Source organism: Corvus cornix, chromosome Z (assembly GCF_000738735.6).
Source record: "Corvus cornix cornix isolate S_Up_H32 chromosome Z, ASM73873v5, whole genome shotgun sequence".
NCBI lineage: Eukaryota > Metazoa > Chordata > Aves > Passeriformes > Corvidae > Corvus > Corvus cornix.
Window position 1 is genome coordinate 66,223,518 of NC_046357.1, and position 17,972 is coordinate 66,241,489.

General features: G+C 39.8%; 1 protein-coding gene across 1 annotated transcript; it reads left to right on the plus strand.

Moving 5' to 3' along the window:
• The first annotated feature begins 294 nt into the window (after nucleotides 1-294).
• On the plus strand, nucleotides 295-17,838 carry HEXB (hexosaminidase subunit beta). Its single transcript, XM_039567291.1, is given in 15 exon segments — nucleotides 295-627; nucleotides 721-760; nucleotides 762-879; nucleotides 3,590-3,655; nucleotides 4,420-4,466; nucleotides 4,685-4,795; nucleotides 7,344-7,445; nucleotides 9,028-9,157; nucleotides 10,850-11,030; nucleotides 12,055-12,141; nucleotides 12,722-12,794; nucleotides 13,467-13,641; nucleotides 14,423-14,513; nucleotides 14,740-14,844; nucleotides 17,651-17,838. Coding segments are annotated over 15 exon segments (1,683 nt in total). The 5' UTR covers nucleotides 295-334; the 3' UTR covers nucleotides 17,715-17,838.
• The last annotated feature ends 134 nt before the right edge of the window (nucleotides 17,839-17,972 follow it).

Sequence of the window (17,972 nt, forward strand, 5' to 3'; positions counted from 1 at the left end):
CCTCCAGGCTGAACAGAGCAAGTGCCCTCAGCTGCTCCTCATACGGCTTCCCCTCCAGACCCATCACTATCCTCGTGGCTCTCCTTTGGAAGCTAATAGTTAATGGTTTTTATGTGCGAAAACCCCTCAGAGGAGAACAAAGAACCGACCCGCTCCACCAGAAGCCCACTCGAGACCCTCACCCTGCCGCACGCCCGCCGAGGGGCCACCGGGCGGACGGTGCCGTGGGCGGGCACTGAGGCGCCCGAGCCCGCCCCAGCCAGCCCCGTGGCGGCGGAGGCGGAGTCGGGCTACCCTGTGAGTGTAACAGGCGGGCTGAGGCAGCCGCCGCACTATGGGCAGAGCCATGGGGCTGGCTGGGCTGCTGCTGGGGCTCGTCGTGGTGCCCGCCGTGCTGGTGAGCACCAGCCTCCGCCACGGCGCCCCGCGGGCCGGGGCCGAGCCGGAGCCATCCGACTGGGAGGTGGCGGCGGACGCCGTCCCCGAGGACTCGCTGTGGCCGCTGCCGCAGTGGGTCCGCACGTACTCTCGCCAGCTGCAGCTGGCGCCCGGCCGCTTCCAGCTGGTGCACGGCGCCGGCTCCTCGGCGGGCCCGGGCTGCGGGTTGCTGCAGGACGCCTTCCGCAGGTGAGCGGCGGTGGGTTGGGGGGGCTGCAACGGCGGCCCGGGGACGGGAGCAGCCGCCTCAGGGCCCCGCCGGCGCCTGTGCTTCCCCGGCAGGTACTACGAGTACATGTTCGGGCATTCCCGGCGGCGGGACGCGGAGCCGCAGGCCGCTGGCTGCCCGAGCGGAGCCCGAGTTGTTCCAGCTGCAGGTGGTGATCGAGGCGGGGGACCCTGGCTGTGACAGGCACCCGCAGCTCACCTCCAGCGAGGCCTGTGAGTACCCGCACGGCCGCTCATCGCGCTTCTCCTTCCCCGGCTTAGGTGGCACCGTTAGGAGCTTGTTTTCCTATCACGTGTCTGGTATAGAAGTCAGCAGGTTTTGGGGTTCTTTTAAAGGAACTCGAAAGCAAGGGCTCTCGGAAGCGCTAAAAAACATTTCACAACAGTGGCGACCAGAAGATAATTCTTGCTCTTGATGCTGTGGGAAATCCCAGCCCACAGTGGATCACGAAGCTCGTCAAGTGTCGCGCATGATTTTTGCAGTTCAGCTATCATACAGCTCATTTACCTGCTATTATCCTTTCTAGCAGCTAGCATTAGGAATCAGAGATACCATGCTGTGCAATACCCAGTTATCTTTTGTGAGATCTGTGCACAGTCAGGAGATTATTCCTTTCAGTACAGCTTATTTATTGAGTGAAGGCTGTCACTGCTTGCCGTCTCCTTAGAAATGACTACATTTGAATTGAAGCTACTTACACTGAGATATGTACATGGTATTTCCTGTTTTTCCAGGAAAACCAGAAAGTGCTCGTTGAACTTGTTACTCATCTTGCAGTTCTATAAACCTACTTCCTTTATATCTGTATATACAAGAAAGGATTTAAAAACATGTTTATATTGGATTCATTTTTCTATGCTTCTTTAGTTCTGTGACTGAAGTCCAGAGTGGAGAAGTATTCTAAATAAAGTACTAATCACCAGAGAATTATATTAACAGAAATAAGAATGAGCAATAGTATTGCTTTTTGTCTGGGCAGGCTAGCACAAAAATCAATATATTCAATTAATCTAGTTCTGTTTTGAAATAATCTTCTATTGTTTGGTATCCAGGATACAGATCCTTAGAAAAAAGATCCTTTTAATCTTAAATCATACATGTGCAGCAGGATTAATTCCACCTGACTTGTAATAGAGTGTACTGATATTAAATTTACTAAATCCTTTTGAGACGTAAGCCAAAGAGTTCAGGTTTTTGTGAAGCTTATAATACTTTTCAATGCAAATGAAATACAGCAGGCAACATGCTAATGCTCTCATTGTTCTGCCAGTCAGGTTATTGTGCTGCTTGATTTTTATTTGAACTTTGAACTGGTTTTTGAACTTCAGATTTTAACCAAAGCTGATTCTTGTTTTCTGTCACGGAATCTGTCAGACCATGTGATTTTTAGGTTGCATTCTTTAGAACAGGCAGTTTTTTTCCCTCTGCTCTAAGAAATAAGTTTCCTGTTACAAGTAACATATTTTCTTCATGTAATAAGCTAAACTTTCCAGACTTCAGTAAGTTTTAATTTTCTGGTTTTTGATGGGCTATCTTTTTAAGGGTACAAATTCTAAAAAATGCTGTTATTGCTGATTTGCTGGTTTGGGTGGTCTGGCTCCTTAATAAAGATAGTATGGACAGTCAGTGACTATCCTGTAGCAAGACAATTGGATATGTAATCAAAGTACAGGTTACCTGTCCTCTTACCTGCTTGTGTAAAATGTTCCAAGTAGCTTATTGTAAAATTATCCATCCAAAGTTAATTTAAGGTATGATAGCTGTTCAGAAAAAAAACCCCTGCTGTGTTGGAAATAAATCCTTAACAATTTATCACATTTTCCCTACAGTTTACCTGTGGAGATTGCAGTAATCTTCTAAGTTCTCTTTCTTACCCCAAACTTCCAATATGTGCAATCAGTGCTTAGGTTAATATGGAAACTTGAGGTACTTTTTTCATATTGCTGAATGGCTTTTCTCTGGTAGTTTAGATAAATGTTTGAACTGTGTAGATTATACACACCAACCATTCTTTCATACTGACACAGATCAAATAAATGATTGTACAGCAATTCAACCCTTTGATTTTTTTCTCTGCTGTTTCAGATGTGCAGTTATTACTTTGATGTTTGAATAATATAAATCTATAGATTTCTAGATATAGTGTATTTTTATGCACATATATGTATGTGATTTTAAAAATATATTTTAAATGTATTTGTTTGTCCTTTAATATTTACTGAGTCGCCTTAAATTCAAAACCAAAATTAATTTAGGGTTGTTTTTTTTCACTAGTGCTTCATACTGTACTTCAGTACTCAAGGGAGGATTGTTACGGATTCCTTCAGATACCATTCTTCATTTTACTTACTGTACTTCACCTCACTGCCCCTATACTGATGCTCAGGTCAAGACAGTGACCTGACACCCTGTTGGTGCATCAGGCACAGCATCGCCAGCTGGGCAAGGGAGGGGATTGTGCGGCTCTGCTCTGCGCTGGGGTGGCCTCACCTCGAGAAATAAACCGTAAACTATATAAAAGGAAGATAAAAGGAGAAGTAAACTTTTTGTGATTATGTTTGGCTTAGCTACCCGACCCTTATCACATATGTCTTAAATGCAAAAATACAGTCTGTTATGTTTTAAATCAGGTGGGTTAAACTTTGCTGGAATGTACAATATTTTAACATTGACATTACTAAGCACCTTACTTGTTTTATCTTCTTTCTGATTAGCTGTTGACTCTCTGAATAGTAGCTTGCTTTATATGAGGAAAACATAGATGAAAAATAATTGCATGCTATCACTTTTAAAAACAGGATTGATTGGAATTTAAAACACAAAGGGAGATGTGGCACTTGAAGAATCATTTTAATGCCTTTTGGCATTGTCCTGTCAATTCATGGTTTCTTGACGAGTAAGCTTTTTTTTCCTTTTCTTTAGATCATTTAACTGTAACTGAGCCTGTGGCTATACTGAAAGCTTATGAGGTATGGGGTGCTTTAAGAGGTAAGCTGATAATTTTCACATTGAGCTATTTGTTTAGGGCTTATACAAACTTCATGGCAGACCAAGAACCAGCTTGCCCTCATTCAGTACCTCATTGGAAGTAAGCTTAGTCAAGCCAGAAGGATACTCAGATATGTATCAGTTAGACGTTTGGTCCAGATGCTCAGCATCTCAGATCCAGTGGCACACTGTGAGTACATTCTTGCTGTGCCTGAAATCAGCCAGGCCAAGCAAAAAGCTGTCTAAACTACAGTGTGAACAGATTATTTTCTGACTGCACCTAATAACTGGACATGCTGAATTGCATCGCAAAGAATAAAAATCCTGACATTTCAGCCTGCTGTTCTTACTGGAATGTTGACTCTGTATATTAGTTACCTATAAATCAACAGATTTTTCATGCTGAATTAGAAACTTCACCAGTTCCAGAAATTACAGGAATAGATGCATAATGAGACCAGAAATTCCTACCTCACTCTCAGTAATTGTATTACTATTTGGGGATTAATCCGCTACAGCTGAGCGGTAGCACAAGTATTCGGTATCTGTGCATAATGGAGAATTTGAATGGTTCTCTCCAGAGTTTTTTGAACAGTGGTGCTTAAGCAACTAAGGAAACTGTGCTAAAGAGAAAGAAACTCAGCTACAAGCATTCTTTCTAGCTATATGAATGCCTGTAAAAAATTATGGTACTGTTTGTAACTAAAACTTTAAGGGCAAGTACTGGTTTGTAGTTGAGATCCCTTTCTTGGGTATTTTTCCAGGCTTGGAAACCTTCAGCCAGTTGGTTCATGAAGATGACTATGGAAGCGTAAGTATAGCTGTTAACTACATCCACTGTCCTGGTAACTGGGTGCTTTTCTAGAAACAGCAGATCTACCAGTTTCATTCAGCAGCATTTCAGTCTGTTACAGATTTCCAAGAATCATTTTCTGAAAAAAAAAAGTATTTCCTGTTTGAAATTATGAATATTGAAATAAACATTAAATATTAAAATAAAATTCTAATTTTTAATTTTTTTTCTCATAGTTTCTTGTCAATGAATCTGAAATCAATGACTTCCCAAGATTTGCTCATAGAGGAGTCTTATTAGACACTTCAAGGCATTATTTACCGTTGAAATCTATTCTGACAAACCTGGTAAGTAGGCAGTTTTGTGTCATTAATAATGAAGGCTTTTTGTTGTTGTGTTTTGTCCCCTGAAGTAGGTAGCAACTGGAGCTGGTATGAAAGAACCACCCATCTCTTCTGTATGACTTTAAAAAGACAGAGTGAACTTTGCTAAGCAAAGGTCTGAACGTAGACTGGAGAAGCATTGAGTGGACAGACACAATGAGTATTAAATCTGTAAAGGGGACTGGTGTTTGTGGTACCTCAGATTCTCTGTATTTTCTGTTGCCTAAACCAGCTTATGTATTATTTCTTGGAAGCATGTTTTGAGACATCTGACTGTCATCAATCAATGCAAGGGATACCTTGCAAATTCTGGCTTCAGTGCCAGTGATTTCAGGAAAACTCCAGTCTTTTGGAGCAGACTTTGGTAGTCCAGTAGCAGCCTTTGATAGTCCTTTCTTAGGCTACTAAGTGCAAGCCAGTAATTAAGTACTACAGAGCAAGGGAGAAAATTCAAAACCCTCACTGGAAGCTACTGAAAAATAGACAAACAAAAAAAAACAAACAAAACTTTCTCCAAAAAGCTTAAATAAGCACATTAAGAATTAACGTGCTCCAACCTTGATGGAAGGGTGATGTATTTGTATAAATTAGCAGCCAAAGCTGTGGGGTTTTCTGTTTTGCACTCCCCGTTTTTTTGTTGTTGTTGATGTCCTTGTAGGAGGGATTATTTAGTTATTTGAAGTGGAGGAATAGGCAGTTTCCTGTCTTGTCTCTGTCTTGCTTCTCCAAGGTGAAATAATATTTGAAATTTCCCCTCCATGTTGCAGAACTTTGCAAAACAGGTTTAAGATAAGCAGAAAGAGTGCACATAAAAACAGTCTTAATTTCTGAGGTCATCCTTGAACTATGCTCAGAACTTATCCTTTGGGTATTTAACACTTGTATTCAAGGTCAGTGCCTGTTCAGCAAGTAATACTTGTGTAGTGTTACATTTGCAACAGAGGATGCTTCAAAGTCTCAAGTAAATATTTGTGTCAGTATTTTTTGGTTTGTCTAAAAGAGATGTCCACAGAGACTTGCATTTCTAACTATTTCTGTGTTTCAGTAACTGCTGCTGTTCTGCTTTTTTTCCTTAAATTGCATGTCTGTCTCTAATACTATATCAGATCTACATCTTATGCTCTTTTCATGGTTTTAAGAACAAGTATGCTTCTCCTCCCTCCTCTCTGCCTGCTTGAATCCAGAGTAATAAAAAGCATCAGTAATCTCTTACTCTGACATGTGGCGATTAGATGCTTAGGGCAGCAATTCAAGTACATTTCTAGTTTGTGTTCAACTGCTGCACTGTATTTCCAGGAAGGGCATTGTCCTTGAGGAAGGAGTAGGTGAACTGAAGGTTGAGAGATGTAATTTTCTATGTAGAAGGATGGTATGTGTTAGAAATGCATGAAGACATGTGGCAATTAAAAATTCTGCAGTGTCATGAAACAGATGAGATAAATTTGGGGAATGTACAAAATATGAATCTTCTTTTGGATTTGGTGGGAGTTCCTGAAGAGATTCTATCACCTCTGTAAATACCCCTAGGTAAAAAAAGAATGGGGGGAATGGGTGGTGAAAACAATTGTATTGTGGCAAGGGATTGGGAGCAGCTGTGTTGCAGTCAGTCATGAATGATGTAAACACTTAATTTGGTCTGCTCACAGCACACACTTGTAGTCATTAACAAGCCAGCATAACCCAAGGTATGTATGTAACTGTCCAACTGGAGTCATAATTCTAAAATATGTGTGTTAACATTGATCTTGATTATCTTCAAGATCAAAAAAAGGGAAGTACTGACACTGTTATGAATGAAAACATAAAAGAAACACTGTCTTTTGCAGGGAAAATGCATAGTTTATTTTGCATGCATTTGAAATGGATTCTGCAGAAGTCACTAGCAAGAAGGGCTGTACTATGTAGTAGGAAACTCTCATGCTGTTCTGTTTCCAAGTCCAAGGTATTTCGTTAGAAAAGTATAAGCTTTTCTGTAAGCTGAAATAGGTGATGGTGCATAGAGAATTACCCACAGAACCATCTGAGTTGAAAGGGACCCAGAAGGCTCATCAAGTCCATCTGTTAAGTGAATGGCCCATATGGGGGTCAAACCTCCAACCTTGGTGTTAGCATCACCATGCTGTAGCCACCTGAGCTAATCTCAGGGTATGTGTTCTGAAGTGGAAGAAATTCATAAGTGTTCATAGCAGTTCATACTACACAGGCTGGTAGAATGGGGGTCAGATCAAGAGCTTGTTAACAGCAGTGGTGAGAACAGATTGCAGGGGGATGGAGCAGTAGAGGTGTGTGCTTCTAGGATTTAGTGAAACGTAGAAAGGTTTTTTGGTTTGTTGGTGGGGGAATTGGGTGAGTTTTGGTTGGTTTTTTGGGTGGTTTGGTTTGTTAGAGGTTTTATTCTTTTTTAGGTGTTGCTCTAGGCATCCGGGATATGCTGGGACAAGACCACTTTTTTGCATAGGTTTTCTATGAGAATGAAGTGTTTAACTAAACTCTATTGCATTATTTGTTACAGGATGCCATGGCTTTTAATAAGTTCAATGTTCTCCACTGGCATATAGTAGATGATCAGTCCTTCCCTTACCAGAGCATTTATTTCCCTGAATTAAGTGACAAGGTGAGTAAACACCATTTGAGCAGGGTGGAAGGGCAGAAATCTGGCACATACTTCATGAAAATAAAATGCAGGGTTTACCAGTGCTTGAGTATATCCGATTTGGCTTATTGTAAAACAGTACAATGGGACCAGTAACCAGCAAGTCCACATTTAGGATCCTACCTGAGTGTCTGTGTGGACCATTTTTAAGTCTTCCCTGGTGGATACATGGTAAATGACCTTCTTAACTCTTCTGTGCAAATTTTCTGCATGATCTTCAGTGTTTGCAGGCCTTCGAACACTAATGGTGTGCAAATAAGTAGTGAACACTGCTTGGATTTCTGTTGATGGGATTCTTTAACTGGTTGACTTCTGCCACTCAAACAAATGTAGGAGATTTTCCTGCCAGCTCTTGGTCTGGAACCACTGCAATAGTACTTCTGTCCTGTCTGATACCTAGTTAGCTTTACAAAACACACCATGTCTGTAAGAGGTCCAAAAGTGCAAGGTTGTTTCCTAGACAAAATACAGTGCAATGTGTCTTATTTCTAGATGCGTGGTAGGCTTTGTTACATTAGTGAGAGCCATCATGAGGTTCTTGCTCAGTCACGGTACAGTAGGAGCCAAATCAAACGTAGTTAAGTAGTTAAGAATAGTTAAGTAGACTAAGCCTAAGTACAAGATTTGTGATTCTGTTTTAAAATGCTTGCTAGAATCTGACCCTCATGAAAATTATGTTGGCAGTGCTTGAGCAGATGCTATGAAGAATTTTATAATTCAAAAATTTTATATGTTGCATAGTGCAGTCAGATTATTTTGTCCAGTAAAGGCTATGGAATTCTGTCATATTTCCCATTGACAGCTAGAGAGAGGGAGATGGCCTGTGTCTGAACAAGCTTCTCTTTGAAAGGCTTGTTTACTGTTTCCTTTTTTGAGTAACTCAGCTGTGGAAACCATTTCCAGATAAACAGAAGCTTAAGGTGCTATTAATCATGAAGAGTCACGATGTATTCTTACGTAGTTTGGCTCTTTGGCAAGCATCTGTTTCACCGAACTGTAATAATCAGGGTCATTGTCACATTTGTTGGCTGTGTAGGAGTAGAATTACACTCAAATTCAGTGTCACAAAACAAACATGTCCTGATGCTAAATTGGTCACTATCAAAACTGAGAAGCAGAGATGTTGGAAGTTCTTTCTGACTTGGCAGAATTTTTCTATTAGTCATGTATGTTATGTAGCAAGGGCCCAATGTTTCAGAGCTAATGGGGAACAACAACTTGCCTCTATACTATAGAATTGAAAAGCGTATCTTTCAAAATTCTGAAAGAATAGAAACAAGCTTTTCTGTGTTCTTCAGTAACAGTGAGCTAAGGAGGAAAGGAAGGTCTTGTCAGGGAGGTCTGTCTCAGTGTTGTGAGTTTGTTGGTTTGGTGGGTTTTTTTCTCTCCACAAGTTAACTGAAAAGTTCTGTCTGTGCAGTTGATAAACCAGAGCCAACCTTTTAAACTGCTCTCCAGTCTAAGTTAAAATATTCCCATCCAAATTTTGTGATCTGCTGCTATAGTGTGTTGCAAACTGTCTCTAAATGTGAATATTTTACAGGGGGCATACTCCTCTAATCTCATCTATACTCCTACTGACGTCCATCTGGTGATTGAGTATGCTCGGTTAAGAGGCATCAGAGTTATCCCGGAGTTTGATACCCCAGGACACACGCAGTCTTGGGGGAAAGGTATGCCCAAGAAAGTAGTAATTGTTAAGAGATTGTGGTGAGTAGTAGCGCAAAATGAATTTTTTAAGAAGTAACCAATAAAGTGCTTTGGAAGGCCCTTGATAAGGAAGAGGCACTAAGTAATGTCATGACCTTTACAGGTTAGAGGAAGTAAGATTAATGAAGAAAGTTGACATGTTCTGTGCTAGATGTGTGTGCAAGGGTACAGATATATTCTGCCTTAGACTTTGTTGTTGGTACCCCATCACTCAGAGCTTTTGAGTTTAGAATAATAAGGCAGTGTCTAGAAATAAGGAGTTGCTTGCTCTGGAGTTGCTTTGGGAAGGTTCTTTGGAAGTGACTGATGTTTCTTTGAAACTTTGAAACTTTGAAGTGGTAATCTGCCAGTGTATAAAGCACAGTGAACTTGGATGCTTCTTCACTGACTTACCTTCTGGGTCTCAGAGTAATACTTCTCTTGATAGAGAATGCTGGTATTTACTTGCACTCAAGGACCAGGAAACCGTGTGCTTTAATACCATGTGCGCTGAATGCGATGTCACTGCAATTCACGTAAGATGACTTTGGCCAAAAGTAAAGATTTTTCTAGTGTTTCATAGTTTTAGCTTTAGCCATGGAATGAGTCTCGTAGTCATCCTGTGGGGATGTGGTCATAATGTTGGAAGATGTTTCAGGCTCTTTTCTCACTATTTAAAATGAGGAAGAAGGGAACCAAGCAAAACCTAAATTTGCTAAACACTCTTTTGGAATCTTCATCTGAAGCGGTCTTCACTCTTACAGAGGTCTGTTAAAACCATTGGCTTGCCTGGTGATATGTGAGGTGGTCTACATTCACTCAAAGAGCAACTTGATCTCCCTTTCCTAAAATCAGTTGTTCTCAATAGCTTCCTGTGTAGCTTTTTTTAATGCGATGCACAGGAGCCAGTTCTGGCTTTGCTTATGAACTTGGGCAGCTATGCTTTCTTTGCATTCAAATTGAAGATACTGGATAGAAGTCTTAAGGTTTGTGAGTTGAGCAGTAGAAGCAGTCTAGCACTAAGGTCTGTTTGGGGGAGATGTGCTCAGAGTAGGAAACACACAGCCAGGAAGGTGCTGCTGCTGCAACTACAGTGTACACCAAATAAACTAACTTTTTCCTGTTTAGTTTTCCTGGCTTATGTTGCTTCAGGTATCTTGACTTGAGAACCATTGCATAGTTTTGATCTCTGTTTAGCCTTCATTTTTTGTGTAAAGGTACATTCTTAGCAGAGTGAGATAGGACATCTACCTTGAGCTATGTACCTGACACCTACTTACATGTTAAAAAAGCAGAGTAATAAAAAGAGAAAAGAGGCGTCTGAAGCACACTCATTACGTTCAGCTTCCTTCTAATTGGCTTCCTTCTGATATTCATTAAAGCTTTTTTTGCTTTGTTCAAGTAGTTATCCAAGTTACGTTTTCCAGGTATTGTGACATGCTACGTGTATTAGTGTGTGTTAAATCACAAATCTGAAATTAAGAGTCCCGATTGCCAGTTAGACCCTTCAGCATTTTACAAGTTGTCTTATTTCATCCTGCCTCTATTTGATTATACTTAAGATAGGTGAGCACTTAGGTCATGTTTACCTTTTTAATATGGATAACTGCTTTTTCCTGCTAGCAAAGTTAGCATAGCAACGAAACTGAATATCATCTATTAATTGTTTTTATTAGGTCAAAAAGATCTTCTCACTCCTTGCTACAATGGAGAACAGCCAACTGGGTCCTTTGGACCTGTAAATCCCGTTTGGAATACAACTTACGACTTCATGACTAAGTTCTTCAAAGAGATCAGCAGTGTATTTCCAGATGAATTCATTCATTTGGGAGGAGATGAAGTGGACTTCAGTTGTTGGTATGGTGACAATTCAAAGAACAAATATCTAGTGCCTCCTAAACCTGTCCACCTCCATCAATTACGGAACTCAGTTGCATGGGACAGTTTTCACTGCATAGACAAAAGATCTCCACTCCTACCTCTGTAACTATTTACAGGTAGATCATTTGCGATCCTCCACAAGCAACTGATGTGCAGAATTTTGCTTTGACTCATAGTTTCATAAATATTCTAAAGGATTTCTTTATGAAAATTACCCTGGCAGGAAAAAGAACTAGTATGTTAGAAAAATACTAGGTAAGAAAATTAATATTTAAATGCTTTGTGTTAAAGTAGATCTTACATTGAGTTCTGCCCTCCAGAAAATCTGCTAACAGTAAGAATTACCAAACAGATTCATGTGTGTTTGTATTAGAGGTACAGCATGTATTAATAGTGTTCTTAATTCAGTTGTGGATTTTGAATATTTTGGAGTCTCTCTGCTGGAGAGACTAACTAATAATAAAGAATTTGGAGCATTTTGATGAGTATTCAAATTGATCTAGTTAGTATTTCTGCATTCTCTTTAAAGATAAAATCCAAACACTCGGGACATTATTTAATTTTTATAGAGAAGGAAAACTTCTGGCAAATGCTTTAACACAAATGTGTTGGTTTGTTTTTATGGTGGAAACACAAAATTGTTGAGTTCTCAGACTGCTGACAACCTTAGCACAAAGTGGCTGAGATGCCAAGAACCCCAGAGCTCTTAAGAGTTTGGGGCAGCCTGCCAGAGACCACTTCAGAACAGGGACTCCAGCAGTTTTACCAGAGAATTAAGTCTATTGGCTTTATTTCAAATCAGGATGAAACTGTTTCAAAATACCTAAATCATGTTAACTTGCTGCTTCTGCTCTGCTGTGCATTCCAGGTTGTGGCATGCCTAAGGTATCAGCCAGTGTGCTGTGCATAGGTAGAAATGGTTGGGAAATCTGGTTTAAAATGTAACAAAAATAATCCTTTTTTTTTTTTTTTTAAACTTGTTTTCTTGTTGCGATTTAAGGAAATCTAACCCTGAAGTGAAAAAGTTCATGAAGAAGCAAGGTTTTGGCACTGACTATGCTAAGCTGGAATCTTACTATGTTCAAAAGTATGTTGTTTTTTTAATTCTTGCTCAGTTTTTCGCAGTCATTATTTGAGGGTGGTGTTGAGGTGCAGATACGGAAGCTGATTTAGTATCTATATTATTTTGAAAAATTGCCACATATTTGGGACTATCCACTTTATTTTCAAACACCAGGTCTGAATTTCATAGCTTTAAAACGAGGGACACAGCACAGATATGTAGGCTGGTTTTACACACACTGTGAACGTATTGGGTATCTTAAACTACGGATCTGCAGTAGTGTCAGCACACACAGTGGGGAGGAAGTTTCTGCAGACATTTCTTTCTCTCCTTAAATAACACAGATTTAGTCACCCTGTATGAGTTGCTGGTAGTTCTGAACATCAGTTTGTGTAAATGCATGTGCACATTGTTCTACGTGGTAGAACATGCTCTGCAAGACAGAGCACTGAAGGCCAAAACCAGAACAACCTGCTTTTTCATGGTCTCCCATGCAGTGGTGGGAAAGGCCTGATGTGCCTTGGGGTAGAAAATGTTGCTAATTTGAGTGCTTGTACTTAATCTCATTGAAGTTCACGAAATTGATCTTATTTCTAAATTCTAGCATTGTGGACATTGTTTCTTCCTACAACAAAGGACAAATGGTCTGGCAAGAAGTGTTTGATCACAAAGCGCAGGTAAGATGGGAAAATTAGTAAGGTATTCTTGCGTAACAGCGCAGTATTGTGTGAGGCTTCCTAAGTAGACTATTAAATAGGTCTGGCTTTGTCTCTTAAGAGTTAAAGCAAGTCTGCTGACATTAGCAAGTCTCCCCAGCTGTTGGAGCCTCCCTTGAAATTATCACTTGTTGAATATGTAATAGGAGAAACAGGAACACCAGCATTGAAGTGCATTTTAAAGGTGAACATAACCTGGTTATATATTAACATGGTTAATATAACATGCTTTAAAATGTCAGAATAAAGGGTAGAGAAGTTTCTATGGGTTTTCTTTCTTTTTTTTTATCACTTAAGTGTGTGTCTGGTCCAGTAAGGCCAAATGCTCAGCTTTTTAAAGAGCTGGTCAGATACACGGTGCATGTAGGAATCCCCTTAGAGCATTAACTGTCTATAGTATAACCTAGGCTTCTCTCTAGTATGAGTTGTGTTTAAAACCAGCAAAGAGCTAATCAGCTTTAGACTTCGGGGTAGGAGGGATGACAAAAGGTAGTTTCTAAAACATTCCTCTTCAAAACAAAATAGAGAGTTTTGAAATTCATGATCCTTTTCCTTGATAACAGCAATTTGGATTGCCATTAATGTTTTTGTGTTAAGTTGGTTAGTTAGTTGTTTTGTCTTTTCCTCTTTTAGCTGAAACCAGACACTGTAGTTCAAGTGTGGATGGCAAGTAACTATGCTCATGAACTGAGCAGTGTCACTGGAGCTGGGTTCACCACTATCCTGTCAGCACCCTGGTACTTAGACTACATTAGTTATGGGCAAGACTGGAAGAAATACTACAGTGTTGAACCACTTAACTTCCCTGGTTTGTTACTTTTTTTATACACATGTTCTGTGCATGAAACTCCTTGGTTTATAGTACAATGTACATGGAAAGAATAAGGCTCTTTAGAGTGGCCATTCCATCACTGTGATTATAGCATAATCAAAGGAATTATGGTCAGCTAGAACTCTGGAAAACTCTTAAATTAAAAAAAAGAAACTTTGTACTTCTCACAGGGAAAGGTGTAACCTTCCTCAAGCATCTAGTACTGGTGTTTGCATAAGAGAATGCTGGGCTAGGTGGGCAGATGATTTAGGAACAGAGTTGTGCAAAATGGCTGTTGGTAGACAGACACTGAATTTGTTATCAAGCTTCTTGAGTGCTAAGCTATTCTAGAAAAAGACGTTCTCTCCCTGTGTCTAAAGTTGATACAAACATCTTATGCTTTCAATGGGGCTTTCATTTTGTGCAAGGGACCTCTCAGAGCTCATTAAGAACACCTAACTAATTTTTTCAAGGAATGTTCTGCATGTGATAGAATGAACAGTTTCCATCAGGACTTAAATCTCTAGGAATGTCAAAAAGCTGAGGAATGTCTTCAGAGCATAAAAGGTAAAATCCTTTCTGACAGAGCAGAGAAGTGGCTTCTCTGGGCAAATGGCTTGGTAATTCTCACATTCAGTAACAAGACTAACAAAATGTTCAATTAGTGGTCAGGATAGGTATTTTATATGAAAACAACTGAACATCAGTCCTATCTTAATTGTTGATCATGCACATCTTCTGGACAGAGAGAAATTCTGACTTTCTGCTTTAAATTCAGGAACTGAAAAACAGAAGAAACTTGTAATAGGTGGAGAAGCCTGCCTGTGGGGGGAATTTGTAGATGCAACTAACCTGACACCAAGATTATGGTATGAACTGCTTTATCATTAGATTTTAGAAAGCCAGCTACAAGAAGTATTAATTAAGCCAGCAGGACTGTATGATAGTGGTAACAGTGCTCTGTGCTGAGCCTTAGCAGCTATGAAAATTAATGCTTCTGGGTATTGAAGTATTATATTAGACCTGGTATTAAAAAAATGTATCCATTCTTGGTTAAAGATGATACCTACTCTAAAATGGAGTATACCTTTACAGGCCTCGAGCAAGTGCTGTTGGGGAAAGACTATGGAGCAGCAGCAATGTGACCAACTTGCAGGATGCCTACAAAAGGCTGACTAATCATCGATGCCGCATGCTCCGGTAAGATTTAGTAGCTACAGTGTATTTTGGTTCTCAAGTTTTATAACCACTGGAATAAAGGTACAGGCATGAACTGCTGGCCTGGAAATAGGGAAGAGAGCTAGCAGTTTAACCTGACTGAAAATGCAATCGCATATGGTTTTGTATCCACAGAAGAGGAAGACAGATACGTTAAGAAAGGAGCTCTGGACAGTTTGGCAACTCGAATTTTCAGAACTCACTTTTTTCAGTGAAATACTAGGACTCACCTGTTTCTCTTTCCTATGAAGGAAAAACAAATACCATGATTGACTTATTTCAGACAAAAATTATATTAAAGGGTATGTGGGAGGAGTACACTGGCAGAAGGAAAAGCAGACTTCTAAAAAAAAAAAAAGGTGGTGTTATTTATTTATTATTAATAATAATTAAAGACCTGCAGCAGGTAATCAAGTGGAGCTGTTTGCATGAGAGTTGAGCTTGGGCAAGCTATTCTTTCAAGTATTGCCTTACTCTAGGGGCTGAAAGGAGTGGATAAGCAGTCCATGACAAATTCTAATTCATTTATGAACTGACTTTGTTTACAGTAGTCCTAACACATTCTTCTCCCAGTTCTTTCCTAAAAAGTACCTACACAAGTTACTGGTTATTTATTGCTAGTGTTGTCTTTGTACATTCAAAGTTGTAGATACGAGTGATTTCTAGGAATTAAGTCTAAGTTTGACTTCACTTCGAAAGTATACAGTCAGAGAGCTGACTAGTTGAACTGCAGCAAGTGTGAAACATACCATTTTGTTTCTCTACAGAAGTTTATGACAAGTCATTGAAAATCTCAGCTCTGTGTGGTAGTAGGTCAAGGTAGATACAAATCAGTGTTTTAAAGAACAGGATACAACAGCAGTTATAGTCAGCACTTAAAACTCAAGCTCTCTGCTCATGTTCCTGAAGATGTCTTAGCATGACTATCTGTAGGAATCACTTACATTTAGTTTAGAATATACAGTATATGTTTAGCTTACAGTCACTCTTTAATCAAGAGTGACTGAAGGACTTGTAAGTTTTGACTTGATTGGGTTATTTCAAGCTGGCTTAAAATAATGATGTAGGAAAATAGCTGTATGTAAGTTGTGTTATCTCCCTCAGTCATGAGAAAAATAGATACATGAAGAGAGAGCTGACAAATACATATTAAAATAATTTTAAGGGCTTTAAAAACTTCTGTCCTATTACTTAGTGGGATGGTGCATCTCTTGGGGGGCTCAGGTACAACTGAACAGTGAAGTGTACCGTAGCTGTACCACTAGGATTAGGGTTTTACAGTGAACTAAGCCATGATGTTCTCGACCTGTTTAACTCCACTGCTGCATCTGCATCTTCTTCCTTAACACTTGTATTGCTGTGCAGGGAGCTGGTCCAGATGACAGCAGCTGCTCTGGTAGTGCTGGCATTAGTGATGCAGAATGCAGGGGCTACTCCCTGTACTTGTTGCACATACTTAGCATCAGAAAGAAGCCTAAGGAAAAACTGTTTTGCTGGCTTAAGATGAACAATTCCTGTTAGAAACTAACTACCTCAATAAAAAGATATGTTGTCCTGAAAATGAATCTTTTTATACAGGCTTTGAACCAGAAAAACACTAGAGAAACCATTCCCTTTCCATTGATGAAATGAACATTCCATGGACCTGCAGTTGTTGCCTTTCATGTATATGGGGCTTCCTCAAAGACCTGCCTTAGTATCAGGCTGTTGCAGTCTTAGCATGTACGCAAGGACTGTTCCTACTAACGTTTTTATTCATCGTGTATACACAGACTGTGGCAGTTATAGCAGGACAAGGCGCCTTTCCAAGAGAATAAACAGCTCTGGCTTGCTATGCAGCTGGTTACCAGGGAGCAAGGGAATGGGTAGGTAGCACATTGTAACAGCTAGATCCTGGTCACTAGAAGAACAGTAACTGCCAATTTAAGATCAAGGCCACTGCTCTTGAAATATTACAGTGAACACAGTAGGTACTATTCAGATCTAAACTTAGCTTTCTCTAGGACACAGCAGGCCAGATTGCAGAGAAAGGGTGATGGGAGGAAGGAAACAAGAAGATGGGCATATATTCTAGAGCCCTAGATACCAACCCTTGTCTTAACTAAGAGTACGTTTTGCTTAGGGGCAGCAATCATTCAGCTGAGCTATTTCATTATTCAGTTTCTTCCACTGCACCACTTTTAAACATTAGTAGCACTATTATCTAGTTCTTAAACATTTAAGAAGTAGAATTTTGTTTTCAACTACTTTAACTCTGAAACATGTTTTTATACTATCTTACTGCACCATCATAAGCCACAGGTGTTGGTTTGTTTTTAAAGCCACATGAGAACATAATCATTTATGATAGTGTAAGCTGAAAGAAACCCTGACTCCCCCCAAAAATAATGAAAATTATGGAATTAGAGCTGCATATTAAGGAAGCATTGAGGCTGGGAGAGGGGAGAATATGCAAATATTAGTTGATTCACATTTGCCTTCATTATGACTTCTTTTCAATAAAAGCAATAGATTTTGCAGAACATCAAAAGAACTAGCCCCTGAATTTAAGTTTTCAACTTGTTTGCTAATAGTTTGGTGCGTCTTGATTGAAACAGAGGTTCAATCCAAAGTACAATCAAAAGTACAATAGGGCCCTTTTTCACTCCCTAAATAGGCCATATGTTCTTTCTTGGAAGTAGTTTTGTTTATATAATTACTAAAATAGATTGCCAGTATCTCTCTTCCTGCCTACACAAGCAGCCAGTTTTTCGATTGCACTCATACCCATTCTGCTTTATTTTAACAGCCGTGGCATAGCGGCCGAACCAGTGTTTGTTGGATACTGCGCCCATGAAGGTAGAGCGCCGTAACTGCTGCAAAGACTTCTTGTCAACAGCCTGAAGTGCCTCTGGGGGATAACTATATACATGTAGTTTTGTATCTGAATCAAGACTTAAAATTTACACTTTTAAAATAAAATTATTTGACAGCCTTGGTGGAGTAAAAATGATCATTTTTAACCTTTCAAAGAACTGCGATTCTTCACAGTAAGATCATGAAACTTGATAACATAGAGTTACTAGTTTGAGTTTACATACACTTTAAGGTTGAAGAAGAATAAAGCTAAG